We start from the raw sequence: 22,732 nt of genomic DNA on the forward strand, positions 1-22,732 counted from the left end.
TTTTTTTGTCATTAATTTTATAAAAAAAAGTTTTTCTTCATAAAAAGTTTATCATAATCTTAAACCTAAAATAAAATGATCGGATGTTAATTTTTTTTTAAGTCGCATTCCAGCTTTCCTAAAAATATGAATTTTGCTATAGAAAATTTTAACATTGTTAGTTTCAATAATGCACACTTACCAGTTGTTTATTCAAACCAAGACAACTTTTCGTTTTCTAATATTTTTTCATAAAAACTGCGCAATTTAAACAGGTAATTAACGCATAACAATTATTTACTTTGTTAATAGGAAAGACAAAGAGTTGATAATTTATGTGACTATACAGGATTATTTACTATAATTTTAAGCTATTTCGCTAATGTCTGTCTTTCAAAATGTTTAATCGTTTTTTGACAGTAAAGTTTGGTACGTGTTAGATTTAGCCCTGCTAAGATGATTCCCAAAATATTTTTAATGGAATGGCCAATCGCAGACGTTTAAATATTTTTGGCCCGCTGAATTTCCTGATTTGACCTCTATGGATTGTTTCTTACGGGGTTACTTGAAACAGAAAATCTACCCGCAACTGTGATAACGAATTATTAAGAGTGTTAAGAGAATTTGTCAAAAGGTTCATTGAACTCTTCGAAAGAGAGGGTGGCTGTGTCGAGGCACTAATGGAACGACTTAAAACCAAAGTAAATAATCCTGTATAGTTATACAAATTATTAACCCTTTGTTTTTTTCCATTAGTGAAGTAAAAATTGTTATGCCCTGATTGCCTATTGGGATTGCGCAATTGTCATGAAAACATATTATAAATAATAAGTTTTTTCCGTAAAATTAATAATAAAAAATCTTCTCATATGGTTCTAACCGAAGGAGGCGTCCTGTAGGCAGGACTTGAAATATTTTTTCAAATTTCGCCTCTTGCTTCGATAGTTTTTGGGATACTTGCAGCCTCCAATTTCCATTTAGGTCCAAATATAAGAAAAGTAAAAAAAAATTGCTTCCATGGAGGCAGAGCCATTTGCATTCACGCAAACTTCCGCCCCCTACGCCATTGGCGGTTTCTTCCTGGCCCTTCGAATTTCCCGCTCAACTTCGCGCAGATTTTGCCATCCTTCCTCCCCACCACCATTTATTAGTCATCATAACGGTCGATTTTAAATTTTATATTAAATTAAATCGAATTAAACTATATATAATGCAATTGATATAATTTACGCAGCAGAGGTTCGAGTCGAGAATGCGCGATCGGTGATCATTAATAATCGACTTAAGCAGGATACTTTTTCTCGGAAAGTTGACTTAGGAATACGATTCCGGAAGTATCAGTTCTAATAATATACCCGTAGGTAAAAGGATTAGCTAAGAAAAAGTCCAGAGACTTCGGCTTCCTGATTAACAATGTCCGGAGTGGCACCTACCACGTAATTTCCGATCACAAATTGGGCGTGTCATAATGACGAAATCCGATTGTCTTTTAAAATAGCTTTTGCAATAAAGCAAAACCTCACTCTGTCAGCTGGGCCGTGTCCAATGTCACGACCACTTGCCGGATTTAGATGGTGGTGGGACTATAATAATTATTTTATGATAACGAAAGATCATGTATATCGTTGCAATTTGTGTCCGCGACGTACGAGGACAGTCCCAAAAATCCCCCGACTTAAGGCTTAAAGAAAACAAATATTTAAGAAAACATTTCATAATTTTTCAATGTTTCATAACAATGTTCGATGGCTTCTACGCCTTGATGGGAGGAAGCTTCGAACTTTTCAAAACAGGCATCAACCTCGGATTCAACCTCTTCGCTAGTGGCAAAACTCTTTCCGCCGAGTTACTTTGTCACGTTGGGAAATAGAAAATAATCTGAGAGAGACTAAATCTGACGAATAGGACGGGCGAGGAAACCAAGTTGATTGATTTTGACCGTCGCGACGACAAAAGCGTGGACCGGTGCGTTGTCTTGATGAAAGGAGACTTTCTTTTTCGTTAGATGCTGCAATAAATTTTTATAATATTTTCAATTTATTATTTTTTCATTAGGGAAACGGTCAATAAAAATCGCCCCACGTGCATCCAACGCATTAACGCCATCGCCTCATCGGGTCGGCCACTGCGCAGTTCGTCTTGGGGACAGGTACAACCGCGTTTAAACTCTGCCCCTCATTACTTTACGGTTGTTAACGAAGGATCAGATTCCCCAGAGTAGATTCTAACTTCGTTTTGAGGTCGGATGGACTAAGATCTTTTAAACGAAAGAATTTAACATATTTCCCCCTCTCGCGAGGCACATTTTAAGTCTGCTCTTAACTTCCATCTCAGAAGCTTTTCTGCGGCAACGAATTGCAGGCGATTCCCATTTTCTTCTCTAAGTGTTCCAAATACCTGGAAGAACTGTTATAAACGTTATTTTTAAGAAATCCGCACGAGAAAAAGTCCATCGGGGTTAAATCGGGGGATTTTCCTGGCCACTGCGCGAGTCCGTTAATCCAGTTTTGTTTGAAAGTGTGATTTAGATATTGCTGCACAATACGAGCTTTGTGAGTTAGGGCACCATCGTGTTGAAACTAAAGGAGGCGCCTTATATGTAGGGGAAGATATTCCAGCAGAACTAGAAGTCGTTCTTGAAGAAAATTGAAATAATACCTAACGTTCGATATGGCTCCATAGAACTGAAGCCGTATTAGATGTTTGCTCGTAATACCACACCATCCAATGATCCTACAATGTCCTTGATTGTGAACCTCATTAACAAAGTCTGGTTTCTCAACGACCTAAAAATATTCATTGCGTTTACTTCACGAGGCGTTGCTAACAAAACGACTTTAATCTCATGGTCACAGGCAATGGAGCGTCCTTGTAGATGGACTTCGTCAGTTTCGTCTTCGACAATGCTTTGATTCTGAACTGATGACGGAACAGCTCTTGTCGACAAAACCTCTGTAAATCCCTGCAATTTGCACATCCAATAGGAGCTTCATCGTCATCTCATAATTGTGGGCGCACTTGGTGCATCGGAATTTCCGAAAGTAGTTCCCAGATGCGGCCCCGCATCTGGCATCTACAACACTGAGTGATGTCATGTTGGTTTTGCCTGTTCTCTCAGTTGGTACGAACGTTGGAGACCACCCTTAATCTGGTTATGCAGTTTTTTTAGTGTGTACGAAACATCCACCTCCACCACCAGGTGTAGGGAGGGAACATGGTTTTCATCGGATGGACTTCCTTGGCATGGATGCCGCTCTCCTCTATGAGTTCGCTTTTCACTTCCTCTGGCGGGACGTCTCCTTGCAATCCTCTGAGGACAACGTCATCAATTCTATCGGCGGAGGTGGCTTACGTGTGGAACTCCAAGATTCCCAACTCGAAATTCCGTTTTAGGCTGGCCCAGTCGCTGACGGCTTCCACGTACACTATGAGAGACTAATTAGTGTACTTAAGGGTCAATTTCTTTCTCACTATAATTTTTTATTGGCGGTCAAGTCTTTGCGCTGAGTAAATTTACCCAGGATCACCGATGGCGGAGGATTGTCAGTGCCCTTTTTTTCTAAATAATGGTACTGGCGGCTGGTTGACTTTGACCAAGATATCTTTTTTCCATGGAATATGTAGGAAAACAAAAATTTAGGCATAAATAAATGTTATACATAGTGATAAAAAAAAATTATGTCCCTTTAAAAAGAGTTCCCCTAGCGCTGAGAGGGCCCTCTATAATGTGCAACGAAAACGTACACGGATTCTGATTTCTCGTCCTTAAAAACCCCCCAACTCCACGATATTTCGATCAGATCATCCATTACAAATGGAGTAATTAATTTTTTTTTTATTTTCACTTTGACCTAGTGTATTTTGAAAATTGCACATTTTTGGACTAAAGTAAATTGAGTTAAATCGTCATGTTTTCGCATCGGAAGTCTCTAGAAGAACCTCGTACAGACCTTTTAGAAACACCATGTACAATATTTAATATAAAATAATAAATTCCAATAAACTCTTAAAACAAACGAATTGATTAAGACGATTTTTCTTGTTTTAATCAAGAGCGTTCTCGTAGAAAAGCACGAGAGACTTTTTCCATGTAAAACTCACCAATCTGATCAGAAAAATACATGTAAGTAGGGACGCAACTGGTTGAAGTATATATTCTTATTAAAATACGTAGTTTTACTTCCTTACAACGCTCACCAAAATTGAAAGAAGCATCTAAAATACTTGGGGAGAAATTTAAAAATAGCGATTTGAAAAAAAAAACTTCAACACCCTGTAACTGAAACTTTGGGCCGTTGCGGACACATGTTTATATGAACATTTTTCGAAAAATCGCCTAAAGAATCACAGCCCGAAATATTGGCACGAAAGAGAGGAATACTCAGTATAATCCAATCTTACGGATCTCAATTATCGATGCTGACAAAGAGAGATATAAGATGGAAAGTTATTCAGTAAAACATAATGGACGTATTGTATAGACTTACGCACACTGCATTGTTGAGAAAGTCCTTTAAAACATTATTCATGAGCTTAAAATAGATTTGATACACGCCCAGTAAGGAGACACCGGATTTATTTTTAATGCATCAAACATAGAACAGGTATTTCTGCAACAAAATTTTTAGCTAATTTGTAGGGGAAGCTCGAGTGAAATTGAGCTTAAGACGTAGAAACTCCAAATAAATAAATATCAGACTTAACACGAGAAGAAGGGCTGAAAAAATTTTAAATACTTAACGTTGGCTAGTGCCAACCCAGCAGTAACTTAAGGGCTGCCAGTACTTAAGGTCGGTATTCTATTTCAACCAATATCCTCCCACGTTAGGGAGATGAACACATGACATGTTATGGAGGAAGATGTCCAAGTCCCTTTGGTTTTTACGAAAATCGGGCTACAGAATTAAGTCAAGTCTCAAGTTTAAAAGCTAAAATTGAAAAAGTATAAAAATGTGAACGATCTTCCACTACTTGCCGGTTATTACTATGTTTCAAAGCACCCGGATTCGAACACCTCTTACAACATTTAACAATGAAGATTTTCGTGACCTCTTTGGGTTTTCTGACCTTCCCAGCCGCTTTATCCGGAAGTTTAAGTAACGGATAATGAAAATTGCGCCATCATTTTTTTTTTTTTTACGAATCGGTATTTACAGAATAAGTACGGTGTGGTCCAGCTAAAACCTCTGGTTTTCAGTTGTCGAAAACTTTAAAGAAAAATCCTGACACACGACGGCTATTGTCGTCAAGGATGCATTTTTCAACGGGAAAGTGCGGCTTCCCGCCACTATTCATCCAAAAAAAATTTAAGCGAAATTGGACCTAAGTAGCACTTGGTTCGAAAGGCCTCTTCAATCTCTGTTGGGGCAAATAATAACTTTTTCTGTTGTTTTTTTTTCCAAAAATTGTCGAAATTATTATTGACACCAAACCAGTATTCAAGTGGACCAGAAAAAAATTATGTGATTTTTTGTAGTTTTTTATTATTTTATATATTTAGTATATAATATATAATGCAATATTACATATACATATTATTTTACCACTTCTTCAGAACGTCCCCGGTTCGTTTCAACCAACTCAGACGCATTTCAGCTCCTTAAGCGTCGATAACGCGACTCACCAAGGTAAAAAGAGGACAAAAACGACATACCAGGTGACACAACATGTAATGGTCTAATGCTACAAGCAAAAAATACGAAAACGCGGATAAACCCTGAAAAATATAAAAAAATTCGGGTTCGGAACAGTTATGTCTACTTTAGCGCACGCTACCAGTAGGTCATAACTGATTTATTATGATTCTGGTACGCTAAAGCTATATTTACTGCATTACACTGCTCGACACAAATCTATTTTAGATCAGGTACGATTCTGTCGCTCCAGGTGCAACTCGATATTATGTAACTCTAAGTGTTTTAGGTCTTGCCTTTTTTAAATTTTTTCCCGCTTTACCTGTTCTCTGAGTTACGTATACATCATGAATGTCGGACGTGAATGGCGATTACAAAATTCAAGCATTTTAACAGATGAATCATGTAATTCAAAAGTAATTGAATTGTGGCATTTTTTTTTTTTTAAGTAAAATTATCAGCAAATTACACAAAACGGTCATGAATCGTCGACTGTAACGCGTATGAAATAATGGGGGTTTACTTGACTGTTTACGGACTCGTTTCCAAGCTCGTGCGCCCATAAACTGACTTTACGCATTGCGTAAATAACTGGTTTAAAAATTTTTAAAATACAGATTTGCTTTGTAACTTGAAAAATTGTGCTGTTTAATAGATCCTGCGAAGTAAACAAGAAAAATGCATGCAGAAATTATCTCTCTCAAATAAATTGCACTTTTAGCCCCCCGTGCGTACTATAGAAAACGGGAAAGATTCTTCCCCATTATCCCAGAGGCGGGGAACCGGTTTAGAAGTACAAAACTTCATATTTTTACATTTTCTATTTTCGCATTTTATTTGCTTTTTTGTTTAATGGATTCCTTGGAGAAATTAAGTTTTCATTAAAAATGCTACACTATCTTGTGTATGTGCAGCTCTTCCCTCTGCAACCTCGATAGTCCAGCTTGAAGTCTGGCTTCAGATGCGAAAAGGAATATCGACCGATTGTGCACCGTCGGAACACTGTGCAGTATTCCTAATTCTGCAGTGATCCTCCTCAACTGGAACGTTCCGTCAGGAACATCTTCCAGCATAACATTAAAACTACTTCACACGGCGTTGGAGTTGGATTGCCCAATTTTGTACGATCTTTTAGCATCTCTTATTAGTGATAACGAAAACGCTCTATCGTAAATTAGCGACTGCGTGCGAATGTAAATTTAGATAAAAATTCGGGAAACGACCGTGCACTATGGATGATTTTTCACTTTAACACGTTAAAACAGCAACAACACGCATTACTAATGGGTTTTCTATTTCAATAATATATGCAACATTTTGAAACTATAAGCTACTGAGGGATGTAGGAGGAGTTAAAAATAGAGGATAAGCGAGTTGAGTACGCACTAACGATATCGAAAAACAACGAAAAATAGCAAAAACATAATGGTGAATTGCAAGGAATTGCTGTGGTTGAAACTGATAAAAAATTATTTCAGTTTCCCGCTAGGAACATTCTTTTGCCTTCAGATATATGTATATATATTGTCATTATCTCGAAAACGACGCCATTGCCTCAACATCCGCCATTGCCCGGCTTGTTTCCCAGTTAATGACATGCGCAACGTGGCAGGTTTTACGCGTTCAAGAGCCGTATCTCCCGAACGACGTGAGTTACGCTGAGGTGATTTGGATTGAAATTGCATCTTCGGGATGCTCGGCCGCGACATCTGTCAGGGCTGACCTCAAAGCGATTAAGGTGCTCGATTTGCTAATTGAAACCTTCGACGCGATCAAGTCAAAATCGATTGGCGAACGACCTCAGTTCGACCAACAGTGTCAAATTTTCGATTGATTGAAAACGTCAATTATTGATCGTTTTGCTGTCTGCGCTATCGATTTGCCTCGCGCTGGGTCCGGCATCCTAAGTTGGAGCCCCAGATTGATTTGGTCAGCTTCCTAGGGCGATGGATGGGTTTATAAAAATGTCCCATTGTGAATAACTTTGTTTGAATTCAGTCCACCAGTCGATCAGGTTGGAATTTTTGATATTTGGTGGAAGCGAGCGTCCGAGCGAGCTTCGACTAAGGCGCTCGATTTCCCAGTCGAAACCTTTAACGGGAATAGATCCAAATCGATCTTCGGGAGATCTACGTTCGATTAATAAGAGAACGCAGTCACTTTTAGAGCAATCCCTTAGCGATAAATCTACATCTATTCTCTTGTGTGGTGCGAGGTGACTTTAAGCGCGACCCACTGAGACGTGGTGCGTCAGAGTTTCGAGAATAGAAACTTATTGCAAAAGAGAATATTGCAAAGAACAATCGGAGCTTTCCACAGAATTCCGAGGAAAGTGAGTCTAGAATCATTGCTTCGTCAAGTGTCTATTACAAGAATACTTAACACTCTTACCAGGTTTTGATGTCATGAATCACTTATTGACCTCATTCAGATGTGATAATCTAATTATTTATCAGGTGTTAAAGCTAAAATTGTTATATGAAGTAAACGCTGGCAATCAAACTGCATGATATATCCGATATCAATGGAGTTCAATTGATTGATCCTATTATGAGTGGGCGCCGAACGATGCGAGGCAGAGGAACAAACCATTTCATTAAATGGAATCCACGCTATTTCGAGACATCGACACATTTACTAAATTAACGTTTTACAATAGATAAATAAAATGTAATTAACACATAATTCATTTAACTCTACTTACTACCCTTATAAAATAACACGCAAGCGAAGCACCCTATATTAAGAAACGGAAGACGAAGTCTTCCTTTGGACACAGGACGCTTCGCGCTTTGTCCGTTCTTCGAGTCCGTACTGACGGGTGCACAGCGCCTTATAAGCTACCCCTAAACGTCTTCCTCCCACTCGTCATATGTTGTGCAAAGTAACTTTTTTGGGGAAATAAAAAAAAAATCGGTATAAATTTCTGTAATTTTCCTTAGGTACCTACCTGGGAGGTTTGAAATGGTTTTTGATGTCTTTGCTCAAAAGTTTTTCCAATGGTTTGGGTGAGACGAAAAGATGAGTGCGGTGAGTTTTTGGCGGTGGTTGGGAGCCGGGTAGGTACCTGGGGATTTAGAAAATTTGAATTGATAATAGGTGCCAAATGCGGTATTTTGGGGTGTGGGGTATAACGGCCCCCCTACTAATTTTATGTTTATTTATTTATTGTTTACTAATACCATTAAATAATATGCTGTTGCTGGTGGCGTAATTGAAGTAAACACCAAGGAAGCATTATAAGTTTGCAGATTTTAAAAGAGATTCTTTTCTAAATATCTCGCAAATGGCGCGAAGAACTGTTTTCACAGTTTACATGCGAGTCCCTCCTGAAAGGTCAAATACGGTTTTTCCCCTAACCGAACAAGACGTTTACACGGGTTTTTCTATGGTCGGACTGGCGACGCAACACCCTGCAGAATAAAGTATATACAATCGAATAGAAGTTCCTGGAAATCCTTAGAGTAGGTGCCAGGAATCCTCGATAAAACAATTTGATGCACGGGGTGTTACCGATTCGCGGAAATCCATAAAGAAATCTCCGCACGTTCCCTCGATTAAAAACTTTTAAACAAGACAGCGCATCAGTTAAAGTAAGGCAATTTCTGAATGAGAATTAGATGACGCATATTTGCCTTGATATAACCGATTCTATATTTCTTATGGTTTAGACGATTCCTATATATATACCCGCAAATATATTACACGCTGAAAATAAGATTTTCGCGCATTCTCACGCAGATAAATAACTAGAACAGATCGTAGCCGTCTCAGGTATATGACTATTATTAAACCGTCATTCGCCATTTTGTCAGGATCGTAATCATAATGAAACGGGAACTTGGTTCGTTAATACATTTTCCATCTCACAAATTACTCACTTTGTTATTATACTTCACTTGTTCAGTGGATTACTGTTCCCCGTACAAACTTACATAAGTGGGTAGTTTGGCTTACCTCATCTTAAATACCCCAAATAGCACTTTAACTATTGTCGTTAGAAATCTTCAAGGATATAGTGCAATTCATGAGCTTTTATTGACATTTTTGCAATTAACACACTTACTTGGCTATACGACTTACGTTTATTTACTATAATATTCAAGAAATTGCTGATATTTTCTTAAACATGATGCATAGCTTTCACAACTACAATGCAGTTCATTAAGAAGTGTTATGGTAATTTAGGCAAACACATCCATCTTCACTTCTCGGGATAGTTTCTATGTATAACTGTACGTATTAGCCTTTCCTAATCTATTGTCTATTCTAGAATATTATGCAGCGATGTATATTTGGGAAGGTGAATTCAGAATGTCCAAGATAGCTTCGCCGTGGATAACCACTATGATTTGCGCAGTCAGGAATGGTCAAAAGTGGACAAATTTTGTGCAAAAGAGTTATCTTTTCTAATTTTTCTTACACTTATTAAAATGTAAGAAAAATTAGTGGCAAGTCCGCAGAAAAAATGGAGCGTTCGTGTAGAAATGAAAAGAGGATGTTGGGCAACCCGGCGACACGTGTTTCTACTTATTAGCTTCATCATGCATGCATAAAGTAGGTAGAGACACGCCATGTTGGACACGTCTGAAGACATTCACATGTACAGATATACCCTGGAAAAGTTGAGAAGCAGAAGAAAAAAGGGGGAACCACCAGCAGGCGTCAGTACTCCTGTGAAAACACTCAGAGCTTCCCCAAATTCGGAGGAAGCTTTAAGATATCCTCGACATCTTTGCCATAGATACCTGCTTCTGTGTATCTAACTAGGAATGACGAACGTATTCTTGAATGCGCAAATTCCCAACATCTTCTTTCTATTTGCATTTAAACCTTTCGCGGAATTGTTGCTAACACCTTTACGTGCATCGGCATAAAACACATCCACTTCTCGAAATCTGAAAAAAATACCTGTCCTGCAGAAAATCTTTAAGCAATTTGTGCATAATTTATGCACTTTATCACACAGGAATTGAAGATCGCAAGATAATTACTAATGTTCATTTATCTCCACCTAACTTGGTTCTTGGGCCATGTCTAAGGCGAACCAGAAATGTATTTTTTATGCCATATCGATTGGAAGCCCCAAAGCTGAACATGTAATCTTCCCCCTAGAAGTGGGGTCAGTGAGTGAAGTTGTATTTTGAAAAGCTCTAATTTACTCTAACGAGGCGGTAGCTGAGAATCGTGACCTCTAACTTTATGCTTTTCTCGGTTTGGAATATTTGATGAATTAATAAGCGTTCAAACTTTAATGGAAGCTTGACTTAACGTGTCCTACCTGGGAATTCGCCTGAAAAGTCTTCGGAATTCTTCTAAAAATCTGGGCACTAAAGAGGAATTAATCCGACGAATTGAGGATTCATATAACCAGATGAGATAGAGGACGGAAATATTTCAACGTGTTCAACAATCGATGATAAAACGAACTAATATTTGCAGTGAAGTAGGACATTTTCGGCAGTTACTGTAAGCTCCATGTTATTTATGATTAAATGTTTTTCTACTAAAAAATGGCCTACCATTCGTTTAAGCATAATTTTAATAAGGCGTTTTTATAGTTTGATTTTTCTTAAGTTTGTGGCATTACCCCTGTCGACGCCACTGGCAAAAGGAGACAAACGATTTCTAGCTTAAAAAATCCTTTGCACTGTATTAAACACTGTCGCCAAGTTCCAATTTCACGTTAGTTTCCATTTTCTTGTTACTGAGAACATTTCGATGGCAGCATGCTGGTGTGGGGCGCAAATGCTCATACATTGGGAACATTTTTCAGTGTCGATAAGTGTCGTCGATTTTACACCTGAAACATAACGATACAATTTGAGAAAAGCAACATTTCCAGAAACTAACAGTCATTCCATGTGCTAACGAGCGAATTCGCAGAACTCGCTCAATGAGATCAAATTTGCCAGATGTCGAGAGGATGTCGGGTCCTCCCTTGTCGGATGTAGACTTTCTTGTCTTACAGGCGTAAATTAACATAGTAATTTTGTACGTAATTCTCGGGATATCCCAAGACCTGCGTAAGTCCCCCTCCTCCCCATTCAATTTAACGAAAGCTTCGTGTTATAAAAGTAATTTGACCAAAGCTGCGGCTCAAATCGTCGCATACGAACCGCGAACAGCGTCAAAAGCTTCTCGTACGGCAAACATAACAACGTGTATCGCCTCAAGATTTTCGTGTCTTAGTGCTTTGAGTGCTACCATTCATCGAAACAAATCACGATGGACGTAGAAGAATTTAGAAATCGGGGAAAGGAGATGGTGGATTATATTTGTTCGTATATGAACAACTTACCAAACCAAAGGGTGACTCCCAACCTGGAGCCGGGGTATCTGAAGGAGTTACTGCCGGGGGAGGCTCCCGTCGAACCAGAAAGTTGGGACGACATTATGAGAGATGTTGATAAGAAAATAATGCCTGGAATCACTCACTGGCAGCATCCGAGGTTTCACGCCTACTTTCCAAGTGGAAATTCGTACCCTTCCATTTTGGCTAATATGCTGTCGGATGCAATTGGCTGCATTGGATTCTCCTGGGTAAGCTCCTTATTCGTTAGTCCCTTTCTAAAATATTTAAAGTGGAGTTTCAACGTAAAGATACAATCAATCGAATAGACAACATGAGTGGAATTAAAGAGCTTTGCATATAGTCGTTCCCATCAATTTTATTCGTTGGAAATGGCGTAGGATGGAAGAGCGAACCTCGCGATAAAATCCCCGGAGATTTGTCCTGTGATTTCCGGGCAACAACTGTCCCGGAAAATCAATTAAGATGTAGTAAATTAATTTGCAACCATATTGATTCTCATTGCAAGTCGGTCGAATAGATCAGGAGAAAGAATACAGTTGCAAAGCACATTGCGACAACTCCTCAAAATTTTTCCATTTACACAGTGGACCGAAACGTCGAGAAATGTATTACAAAACCCTTGAGACTGCAAAAGATCGATGCTCGAAAAAAATATTTCACACATTATCGTGTACAAATGTTTTCGCCAGAGCCCTTCATCAGGCCTTTCAAGTACGCAATGCCCTGCAGGCAGTTGGTTTAAGCGTACAGCTCTTTTGTGACAAGCTATTATTCAACAATTCTTTCGTAGACGTCCTGTAGAAGCAGCCACAAGTCAAGGTATTAAGACGGCAATTGCGAGAGTGCAAGAATACATTACAGTAATAGAAAAATTCACTACCTGCCTTGTTTTTATTTTTAAATTAAAGATGCATTTTAAAGAAAAAATTTATTTATCAATTTCAATAGCAAAAAGCGTATGAAAAATCAAATTCGAAAATAAGAGAGATATCAAAATTACTCGAAATCTCAAATTTTTGGTAATTCAACCATTTTCTCGAGCAGGATATTTTTCTAATTTTTCTCTCTCTCTCTCTCTTTCTCTCTCTCTCTCTCTCTCTCTCTCACACACACACACATACACACACACACAAATTAGTAATTTATCTCACAAGTTGGATGGGAATGATCCATGCGAGTTTGAAACAAAAAGTCCTGAAAAGAATTAGACCGTTGGAGTGAAAATCCTAAATCCATTAATCAATTCTCACTTATCGGTTTGAAGACCCCAGCAAAATGCAAATATACCTACCTGCGTTTACCACCAAAAATTATATTAGTTCGAATGTGGATCTAGTTAATAGACCTCGCACGTCCAGTTCCGAAAGAGGGACTACGGCCCTCCGAGTCGGAAAAGGGACTCCCCGGGGGTGCCAGGTTCGAAAGAGATTTTCTGGACACAAGGATCCGACCGGGAAGCGCTGGTAGGTCAGATCGAGAAGAACGCCGGTGATCCGATTTCGAAAGGGGGGCTGCGGCCCTCCTTTCAAAATCAGTCTTCGGTCAGAAAGCGGCTCCCCGGTGGGGTGCCCCATGTTATTAGGTTGAAAAGCCCGCTTTATTTACGAAAATTAACGGAAGCAACAACGTATGAGATATTCAAAAGTTACAGATCCGAACGTATGAGAACGCGTACACTTAAGTGTTTAATGCATGGGAGCTATTTCAATTTTATTAATTAATATGCTGCCTGCTCAAATGCAAATAATGATCAAGATTAATAGCTAAATAATTGGTTATGCAAAGTAGTGAATTCCGGAAACCGATAGTACAAAGTATTCTTGTGCAACTTATAATTATCACTTCAAGCTGAGTGTATGATTTCTGAAATTCATCTCATACCAAATGGTAGTTCGGTCGACACGTTGAAGTGCTCGTACTGAGTCCTCTGTTTAATGCGCTTAAGTATTATTTATTACGTTTAAGCATGCAATTCGCAGATGCCGCAAAGCAGATGCGAGCAAATGAATTAGTTTTTTCTGTTTATATTCATGGAAAATATGATGTAAGGAATTACTCAAAATAAAAAAAAAAAAAAACAAAAAATACATAAACTTAATGCAGTTCTCACAAGCCATCTTAAGGCAGTTCTGATGGCCAACACGGTGGGTGTTATTATTAGAATCTCGTGTATCAGAAAGTTCCCACATCCGCCAAGTTGCGTCATCACGTAAAGAGCCCCTCGCATACGTTTTATATAAATTACATATTATCGCTTAAAACTTATATAACGAGAAGATCGCTAGGTGCGCTGTTTGAATGCGCTATTAGCACATTATTACATTTAAGTATTTACACTTAAGTATTTTGCAAATACTTAAATGTTTGCACTGTTTTTAACAACGCACATATCCTGAAAGCTAATAGACTTTTCTCCTTTACAGGCAGCAAGTCCTGCATGCACCGAATTGGAGACGATAGTCATGGATTGGTTCGGCAAGGCCATAGGACTTCCTAACGAGTTCATAACTTCCAACAAGGGCAGTTCTGGAGGGGGCGTGATTCAAACTAGTGCGAGTGAATGTGTTCTCATCTCCATGCTAGCTGCCAGGAACCAAGCGATACAGTGTTTGAAGAAGAACCTCGGTAGTTCAGAGAGTGAAATAGAGGACAGTGTCTTTCTACCTAAACTAGTGGCGTACTGTTCCAAGGAGGCCCATTCCTGCGTTGAAAAGGCCGCTAAAATTTTGCTAGTTAAATTGCGAATCTTAGATCCGGATGAAAACGGATCGTTGGACAAGCACACTTTAGCAGACGCCATTAAAAAGGACAAAGAAAATGGTCTAATTCCTTTCTTTGTGTCCGCAATTTTAGGCTCCACATCCAGCTGCTCCTTTGATAATTTGGAAATCGTGGGCCCAATTTGTAAGGCGGAGCCCTGCATATGGCTCCACGTTGACGCAGCATACGCCGGCAATGCCTTTATCTGTCCAGAGCTTAAGCCTTATTTAAAAGGAATTGAATATGCGGACTCGTTCAACACCAATCCAAATAAATGGCTTCTGGTGAACTTTGACTGCTCGTGTTTATGGGTCAGATGCAGGGTGAAGCTTACTTCAGCCCTAGTCGTAGACCCGCTTTACTTGCAGCACGCAAATTCAGATGAAGCTATCGATTATCGCCACTGGGGTATACCTTTGAGCCGAAGATTCAGGTCGCTCAAACTCTGGTTCGTTATCAGGAAATATGGTTTATCGGGCCTGCAAAAATACATCAGAAATCACATAAAACTGGCAAAACACTTTGAATCTCTGGTCAAGGGCGATAACAGGTTCGAGGTGGTCAATGACGTCAAGCTGGGATTGGTTTGCTTCAGATTGTTGGCGAATGACCACGCGAACCAAAATCTTCTCGCTAACATCAACGCTTCGGGAAAGCTCCACATGATTCCATCAATGGTTAAGTCAAAGTATATAATAAGGTTTTGCGTGAACGCTGAAAATGCCAACCAAGAGGACATTGAACACGCCTGGAGAATAATCACAGAGCACGCTTCGGAAATACTACAGCCCCCGTCTGCCAAAAAAGTGGAATCCACGAAGCCACCACTCAGCAGGCAAATATCCAAACGGCTTGCCTTCACGAGAAGCGTATCCAAAGAACTGTATAAGAGATCACGAAGCAGGTCGAATCTTCCAGACGGTGCCACGCCCATTTTAGTTGCAGATTCTGATGAGGAGGACGTGGAAGTGAAGTCTCGGCAAAACTGCGATATTGTCAACGTTTTTTCTAGTAGTTTGGATGATAATGTGTTTTACGATGATTGCAAGAAGGAGTGTCAGTTTCATCCTCAAAACCCCACGGAGATTAAATGCAGTGGAATGTAGTTGATTGTGAGGAATTGACTAAACTAGGATTGAGGGTAGATGAGGAAATAAATCTTCCTGATGACGATGTACCGGGGCCTGTTAAAATGTACCGATTAACTTTAATTTTTATTGCAAGTTCTGTTATCTAAACAGTTGCTTTGATTCCCGCGTGAAGGTATTACATACGAATGTATATATCAGTATTAATAGGCATAGGCATTTTGTAAATATTTATTTATTTATTTATTTCTTCTATTTGTACTTAAATCAAGTTTGTTAATATAAAACTGTTGCTGACAACCATATAAAGTTGGTTAAATTTCTTATTTTGGCCGCTATTGCTCTGAAAATTACCCCGAACAAACAAGCTCAGCTGCAATCAAACATTTTCTTATTTTTTAATATTCCAAAGAAGCATTAAGTACTACGATTCTGGGATTCACGCAAATTGAAAGTAACGCTGAAGCATGAATGGAAGTGAAAGGGCAAACTGAACAAATTTTGGCAATATTGTGCAACTCAATCCTGCGATGCTGAAGTAAAAACAATTGTCCTTCGTTTTCAGGTACAATTTGAATTATATTTTAGCGTTTTAGAATAGCAATTTCTAAACCATCTATTATCTATCCCCTTCTCATTACGAGAGTCATTCAAGCTTTGAACGTTTTATGACTGTAATTTTTAGAAATACTTTATTACATACCATTACTTTACAACAAAGGTTTTCGATCAGTCTCATAATTACGGATAAAGTTAAGATGTCCACCCTCGGCGATTACCACATTTTAATACTTATACGCAAGCCACCATGTTTTGAGGCAATCGGGATACTTTTGTGTTGTTCTTTAGTTGTTCCTTGATTTTTCTCCCCACTTTTTAGAGGCTCTAACGTCCAGCTCAGCTTAAATCCCGATTTACAAATACACATTCAATTTTAATACGTAGTAATAAACACACAATTATACTTATACGTATAATTGTACTTAATTTAGAACAACCTGTATATCACTTAGGCCGATTTGGACCAATTAGTGCACCGCCGTGCACTAAGATATCACAGGCTTATGATGTAATCTCAACAGCTCAGTGTTCGCTGAGGAGACTTTTGATTGGAAATTTTTGTTTTCAGCCTAACATGTAGGGTCTGTTTTTGGGACACATCCCTTTCAAAGTTGCACGATTACCTTTGAACTGAGTGTGGTTTCCGAGATTGCGCTAAGTTATAGCACCAACATAATTCAAGAATATTATAGTTTGAACTGAAAATATCAAATTGCAAAATGTAGTAATAAGCGTTTGCAATTATTTAAAAAATATATAATGGCTCAACGAGAATGATTCATAAGGTGAACCATAGTAATTTGAACAAAATTATCGGTACGGGTACCGCAAATTTATTATCGAAGATGAATGCATATAGTCCTGGGAAAAATCTGAGAAGATCGAGGGCTATGTGCATCATCCCAGTTCTGCATCTTTAATTAATTCAAGCCCTCGAACGTGGTGTGAATCCTATTTTATTTCCATAGTTCAGTTCAACTCAAGCCACTTACACTCTGGCAATGTCAGGGGCAAGTATGTTACGTCTGCGAGAAGATATCCTATCAACGTGATCTGCGGTGACCTTTTCGCGGTATGCCGACCAAATTTTCGAGTGTAAGCAGCAGGACTTAGGGCACAGGACCGGCCGATTGCCAAGAGTGACGAAGGTGATTGCAAATAGTTGTAAAAAAATGTAAGATGTTGAGGCCTTTTACGACTTTATGCATCATTCCAGGGTTACGTTTAATTCATTTAAGCACCTCTAAGGCAAGTCCTCGATCGTGTTGGGTCTTGTCAGTTCGGTTTAGCGCTGAAATGAGGCATAGAATCGTAATAGGGTCGGAATCACCTAATTTTTGTACCGATCTTCACAAAATTAAGCAGTTCTTCGTTCTTGAATCAGCCAGAACTTCTAATAACAATGGCACAATTCAATTTATTACATATGTTTCTTATGAGTCAACAAATCAGGAGCTTCCATAAATTCCTACTGATCAAAAGTGATGAAACAAAATTAACATGCTAACGCATATCCAGTAATGAACTAAGCAAATGTCACTGCTATGTGACTCAAGTCTGACTCACTTTAAGGTGAACATTCAGAACTTCTTAAGAATCGGACGAAAAACCAACTAAATCTTGTTAAAAAAACATCTCAAAGCTATCATAAAATTGTGTACTGTAGTTGGAAACTATGTCACCACATGTATGATCTCAGACTGGCAAATAATACTGAATGTTAACTGTGGATGTAGGAGGAGGAAATGGTGAAGCTCATTCTGGGGGAATGTTTAATCCAATAAAGCTTTTGATAACTATATTAAGAAATTGGACTATTCTGAAAAACACATTTTTATTCAAAAATAAAAATTGTACTGTTTCCAGAGAATAATAATTACACATTTATGTTTAACAAGGCCTATATATGCAAAAACAAAATAATTTCTACTACACAAAAGTTGACCCAAATTGAGCCTGACATTAACAACAATAGCACCCCTAATCTTCTAAAATAAACTATTTATTACTGACTGTTGTCACTTTGCTCCTGGGAACTTTTATAAGCAATTTCGAGTGCAGTTGTAATAGTCTGCATATCTCCTTCAATGGTTTTTGCCCAATTTTCAACGTCGCCTAGTTCCTTCAGAGCACTACTGAATGACTCAACTAAACTTAACCATTGCTGTGTTTGTTTGGAAAATGCCTGTGCACTTGTATGTAGTTGTTTGGCCTCTGCATCTAATTTCTTTTGGTTTAGGTATGCCTGCGCCACTCTATAGTATAATGAAATAGTCTATGGATAAATACTAGAGCCTTTTTTAATTATATACTTACCCGACATTTAAATGATCTACCAATGCTTGAGTTAGATCCCCTGCAGATGCACAGGCCTCCTTTCTTTTGGTTTCTGTTATTATTTGCCAGTTTATAAATCACCAAACTGAAGGAGATTTTATCATACCTTGAATTTCCTTTCTGACGCTCTGTTTTGTGGTATGGTCCTTTACCATTGAAGACAACATTGTTTGAAAAAATTTAATGGAAAGCTCTTGCAATTAGTGTTTATGCGACAGATTGGTGGTAATTGAGGAGTTCAACGTACTTTGTTTCTATTTCATCTCTGTATCATCACAACGAGTTTAAATTAAATTAATGCACTAAAGAACAACAATAATTACCACCATATCGATCATTGATTATTATCAATTTACATGTTTATTTTTGGTTTCAGGTTGTCACGTAGTTACGTCAACGTCAAAAGTAAAAACAATCGATGCCAGTGTTAGGCTCATTTAAGAAATTTGTTAACACGTGGGTACCCAATCTGTCGCCATTTTAACTTTAAAGAAAAATTATTATATAAACAAAAATAAAATTATGAAATTAACATACAGAAAAAACGAATTTACGATTCTATAATTTTAGATCAAGCCAGAAATTCTGAAAGTTTCGGGTCTCATCTCAATCGCTGGAGGGGGATAACACAATCACCTCAGCTGTTTTACTCAATCTGCTGACTGACGTGCATGTTATATCAATAGACAGGTCTGGATTCAATGATTGATTGGACATTATTTTAAAAATTGTATGTATGTATAAATAATATGTAAATATATAGAAAAATATACAATAAATATGAATAATTAAAAAAAAATTAGATTTTATCAACTTACTCCTAAGTCTATATAAAATTTTTGTGAACTGTCAGGGAAAATCCATATTACTGAATGGACAAATGGCCTCGCCTGCAAGATATGATTCTTCTTTAGAGATTAGAAATTTGCCCCCCAGCGTAACTGCAGAATTAACAAAAATATTGGATGAAGCCGATTTATGGAAAAGACTCATGACCAATATCCCCAAGAGGCTTAATAACCACTCGTACAGAAGTGATATTACTGCTGCTAATGTTCGTAAATATAATTCCGATGATTTCAGGTAAACTACTATCTACACCTGCATTACCTAAATACTTCACTACACTGGTATATGGATTTTAAATAGTGCAACATAAGAGATATGACATGTTTTAGGATCATTGAAAAGGGTAGTGAAATGTACAATAAATCTTGCACTCAAATTCTTTTTGATGAATGGGGTACATCCGATAGGATCAGACCGTCACTAGGACACTTAAAATATCTTCTAATCAAAGCAGAACTTTTTAGAGCAGCCGATTATGTTGCAAATCTGTTGGGTTAGTTCAATTGTTACAATATGAGCAAATTACAAATTGATTGAAAAATTAATTTGTCATAACCTTAGGAGAAGAACCAGCCTCAAGGCCTACTGAAGGACCTGCTGCAGCTGTTTCATTAAGCTTAGTTAACCAGAAACTTCAAAATGAGATTGAAATTAAACAACATTTAGATGAAATTAATTATCCAAGAGAAGCAATTGAGAAAATCAGGAAAAAGTCTTCGGAGAACAAAAATCTTGTGCCAGTAAGTTCCTTCTGTATTATACAGGGTGATTGCTTGATAAATGTACATAGATATTTGGACACATGATTACAGAGGCAAATTGACATGTTGTAATACACATTTACGACTTAACTATACAGGGAGGTTCTCTGGGAACAGCATGAATCACTCTGTATTTTATTAGAGGAACACATTCCTAACAGATCCTTTTGATTGGGTTACAGATTATTCCTGAAATTGTAGTAAGTGAAGCAAGACCATTACCAGAACCATCTCCAGCACCATTAGTTATTCATAGGCCTAAATCTCAATTTTCTAGCAAAGTTTCTGATATGATTAAATTTTCTGACTGTATTGAAGATTCAACAGATGTGATTTTACCTGAATGTTCAATTTTTATGAGTAAAGAAAATAAAGGTTGGCAGAAAATTAATTTAACATGTAGCAGTATTTCTTTTTATAATCATTTTGTAGATCTAAAGGATGGTAATCCATTTAAGAATCAGTCGCCACAAGAAATCGAAGAACGAAGTGAATTTATTCCCGTTTTTAGCAAGTTACTACTGAATACTGAAAGTAAAAATGATGCTTTTACAGTTGAATCTTCTAATACCAATTCAGAAGCTACCAATACTGATTCAGTCAGCGAACTGATACCAATGGTCAGTGCCTTAAATCATGACTGGTCATCTAGCCAAACCCAACCACATTCCGAAATAATTCCTGACTTTGTCGCTGATTATATTCCCCCTAAATCAGACATAATTCCAGATTCTGTTACGCTCCCCAGCACCCAAAGTTTAACTTACTCAAGTGGAGATATTCCTTTGACAATACCTCAGCCACCTTCTTTCAGTGCGTCTTCTAAGTGTCCATCACCTGTGCCTTATATATCTTTAAATACCCCACTCCCCCATTTCACGTACGCCGAGTTATCAAAAACAACGAGTGATTTCTCATCTGATAAAGGAGGAAAGTTTTTGGGATCAGGTGCCTTCGGATCTGTATTTTTAGCAACAGGATTGCTTGACAAACCAGTTGCTGTTAAAAAACTATCTTTAGATTCCGTAGACAGTGATTACATTGTGAAGCAATTTAAAAATGAAGTAGAGGTGCTCTATAAATATAAGCATGAAAATTTGGTGTCTTTACTAGGATACTCGTTCGACAGTAACACGTATTGTCTAGTGTACGAGTATATCCCGGGAGGGTCTTTGTATGAAGCACTCCAGGTAAGAGACGCGACTACACCATCAAAATATTATCAGACGACAGGATTAAAAGATCGCTTTTTGCAGAGGTATCCCAACGATTTGCTGTGGAAACAACGGCTTCACATTGCTTTTGGAACAGCCAAAGGTGTAGCTTATTTACATAATGCCTCTACTCCACTGATTCATAGGGATATTAAGTCGGCGAATATTTTATTGGATGCTAATAATAATCCGAAGGTGTGACCTTTTGATTTGGTTTTGAATTGCCATTCTTTGTATTTTGAGTTAAAACTTTCGTGCCATGCTTTCTAAAATATTTATTTTTGTATGCAGGTGTGCGATTTTGGTATAGTAAAACTTTTGCCTGGTCAATTAAATGATTTGGAATCGAGCCCTTGTGGTACGTCAGCCTATATGTCACCCGAATACCATAGGGGCGAAATTTCCACTAAGCTAGACACCTTCAGCTTTGGCGTGGTCTTATTGGAGCTGTTAACATCTTTGCCTCCGTTAGATTATAACCGAGACTACGCCGATCTTGTAAGTAGAATTACTTTTTTACTTGTAAATGTTTTTAAATTGCTAATTCGCACCCGAATGCTAGTAATTTTGATTTGTCGCAGGTGACCTATATCGAAGAACACTGCGAGAATTCCGAAGACATTGAACACGTCGTCGATAAATCTGTTGGCAGTTGGAGCGTAGGCGATGAAAATTTTGCCGCAAAACTATTTGATTTGGTGTGGCAGTGTTTACAGGAAGTAGAAAAACGCCTGCTTATGGAGGAAGTTGCCGAAGTGTTGAGTGAATTGGTGAAAGAAATGTCTAAATGCTGACTAAATTGCGTTCGCCGAGGCTATATGAAATAATTTGCATTTCATTTACTGATGGTCGCTATTTCATCGTGGCAAATACCGTACTGCTGCACATGCAAACATTTTATGTGCGCAATTATGTAAACGTTTCAGGATGATATCATGTAGATGATACAGTGAAAACAATTTTTTTACTATTATACACCTAATAATAAATTGAAATATCAACAAGAGAAAATGGCATTTTTGTTTTATTTTCATATGTATATGTATCCCCTTTCCACTATAAACAAGAACTCATTTGAGGAGAACGCAATTGCTCAAAATGAGAAGTTAGTGCTAATGGTCTTAGAGAAAATGAAAACGCAACAAATTCAAGCGAGACTTTGGTGTCTAGAAATTCGTAACTACGGGATGTAACATGCGTAGGGGTTTTCCTTTTAACACGACATAGACCTCAA

General features: G+C 38.0%; 3 protein-coding genes and 1 long non-coding RNA gene across 7 annotated transcripts; 2 read left to right on the forward strand and 2 right to left on the reverse strand.

The window, feature by feature from the left end:
- Positions 1-8,322: 8,322 nt before the first annotated feature.
- Positions 8,323-11,715, reverse strand: LOC136342939 (uncharacterized). Its single transcript, XR_010732717.1, has 4 exons — positions 11,466-11,715; positions 9,696-11,415; positions 8,563-8,679; positions 8,323-8,500 (listed from the first exon to the last, which is right to left on the reverse strand). It is a non-coding gene; the product is annotated as an uncharacterized lncRNA (long non-coding RNA).
- LOC136342938 (aromatic-L-amino-acid decarboxylase-like) lies at positions 11,693-16,097 on the forward strand. The gene is made up of 2 exons (XM_066289245.1): positions 11,693-12,155; positions 14,352-16,097. Exons 1-2 carry the CDS (start codon positions 11,841-11,843, stop codon positions 15,792-15,794), a joined length of 1,758 nt encoding a protein of 585 aa, XP_066145342.1. The 5' UTR covers positions 11,693-11,840; the 3' UTR covers positions 15,795-16,097.
- Positions 16,098-18,152: 2,055 nt separating this feature from the next.
- On the reverse strand, positions 18,153-19,122 carry Blos1 (biogenesis of lysosome-related organelles complex 1 subunit 1). Its single transcript, XM_066289237.1, has 3 exons — positions 18,781-19,122; positions 18,654-18,726; positions 18,153-18,592 (listed from the first exon to the last, which is right to left on the reverse strand). The coding sequence occupies exons 1-3, from the start codon at positions 18,839-18,841 to the stop codon at positions 18,343-18,345; spliced, it is 384 nt and encodes a 127-aa protein (XP_066145334.1). The 5' UTR covers positions 18,842-19,122; the 3' UTR covers positions 18,153-18,342.
- Positions 19,049-22,509, forward strand: LOC136342930 (interleukin-1 receptor-associated kinase 4-like). Of its 4 annotated transcripts, none has more exons than XM_066289232.1 (9): positions 19,049-19,130; positions 19,245-19,757; positions 19,853-20,016; positions 20,085-20,263; positions 20,467-20,659; positions 20,717-21,474; positions 21,541-21,693; positions 21,790-21,996; positions 22,080-22,509. In XM_066289232.1, exons 2-9 carry the CDS (start codon positions 19,555-19,557, stop codon positions 22,290-22,292), a joined length of 2,070 nt encoding a protein of 689 aa, XP_066145329.1. In that variant the 5' UTR covers positions 19,049-19,130; positions 19,245-19,554; the 3' UTR covers positions 22,293-22,509. The 4 variants fall into 4 exon arrangements, with proteins under 4 accessions (XP_066145329.1, XP_066145331.1, XP_066145330.1 ...); XM_066289234.1 differs by lacking the exon at positions 19,049-19,130 and having other exon boundaries at positions 19,152-19,408; positions 19,528-19,757; XM_066289233.1 differs by lacking the exon at positions 19,049-19,130 and having other exon boundaries at positions 19,152-19,404; positions 19,528-19,757.
- Positions 22,510-22,732: the final 223 nt, after the last annotated feature.

Source organism: Euwallacea fornicatus, chromosome 13, assembly GCF_040115645.1.
Source record: "Euwallacea fornicatus isolate EFF26 chromosome 13, ASM4011564v1, whole genome shotgun sequence".
NCBI lineage: Eukaryota > Metazoa > Arthropoda > Insecta > Coleoptera > Curculionidae > Euwallacea > Euwallacea fornicatus.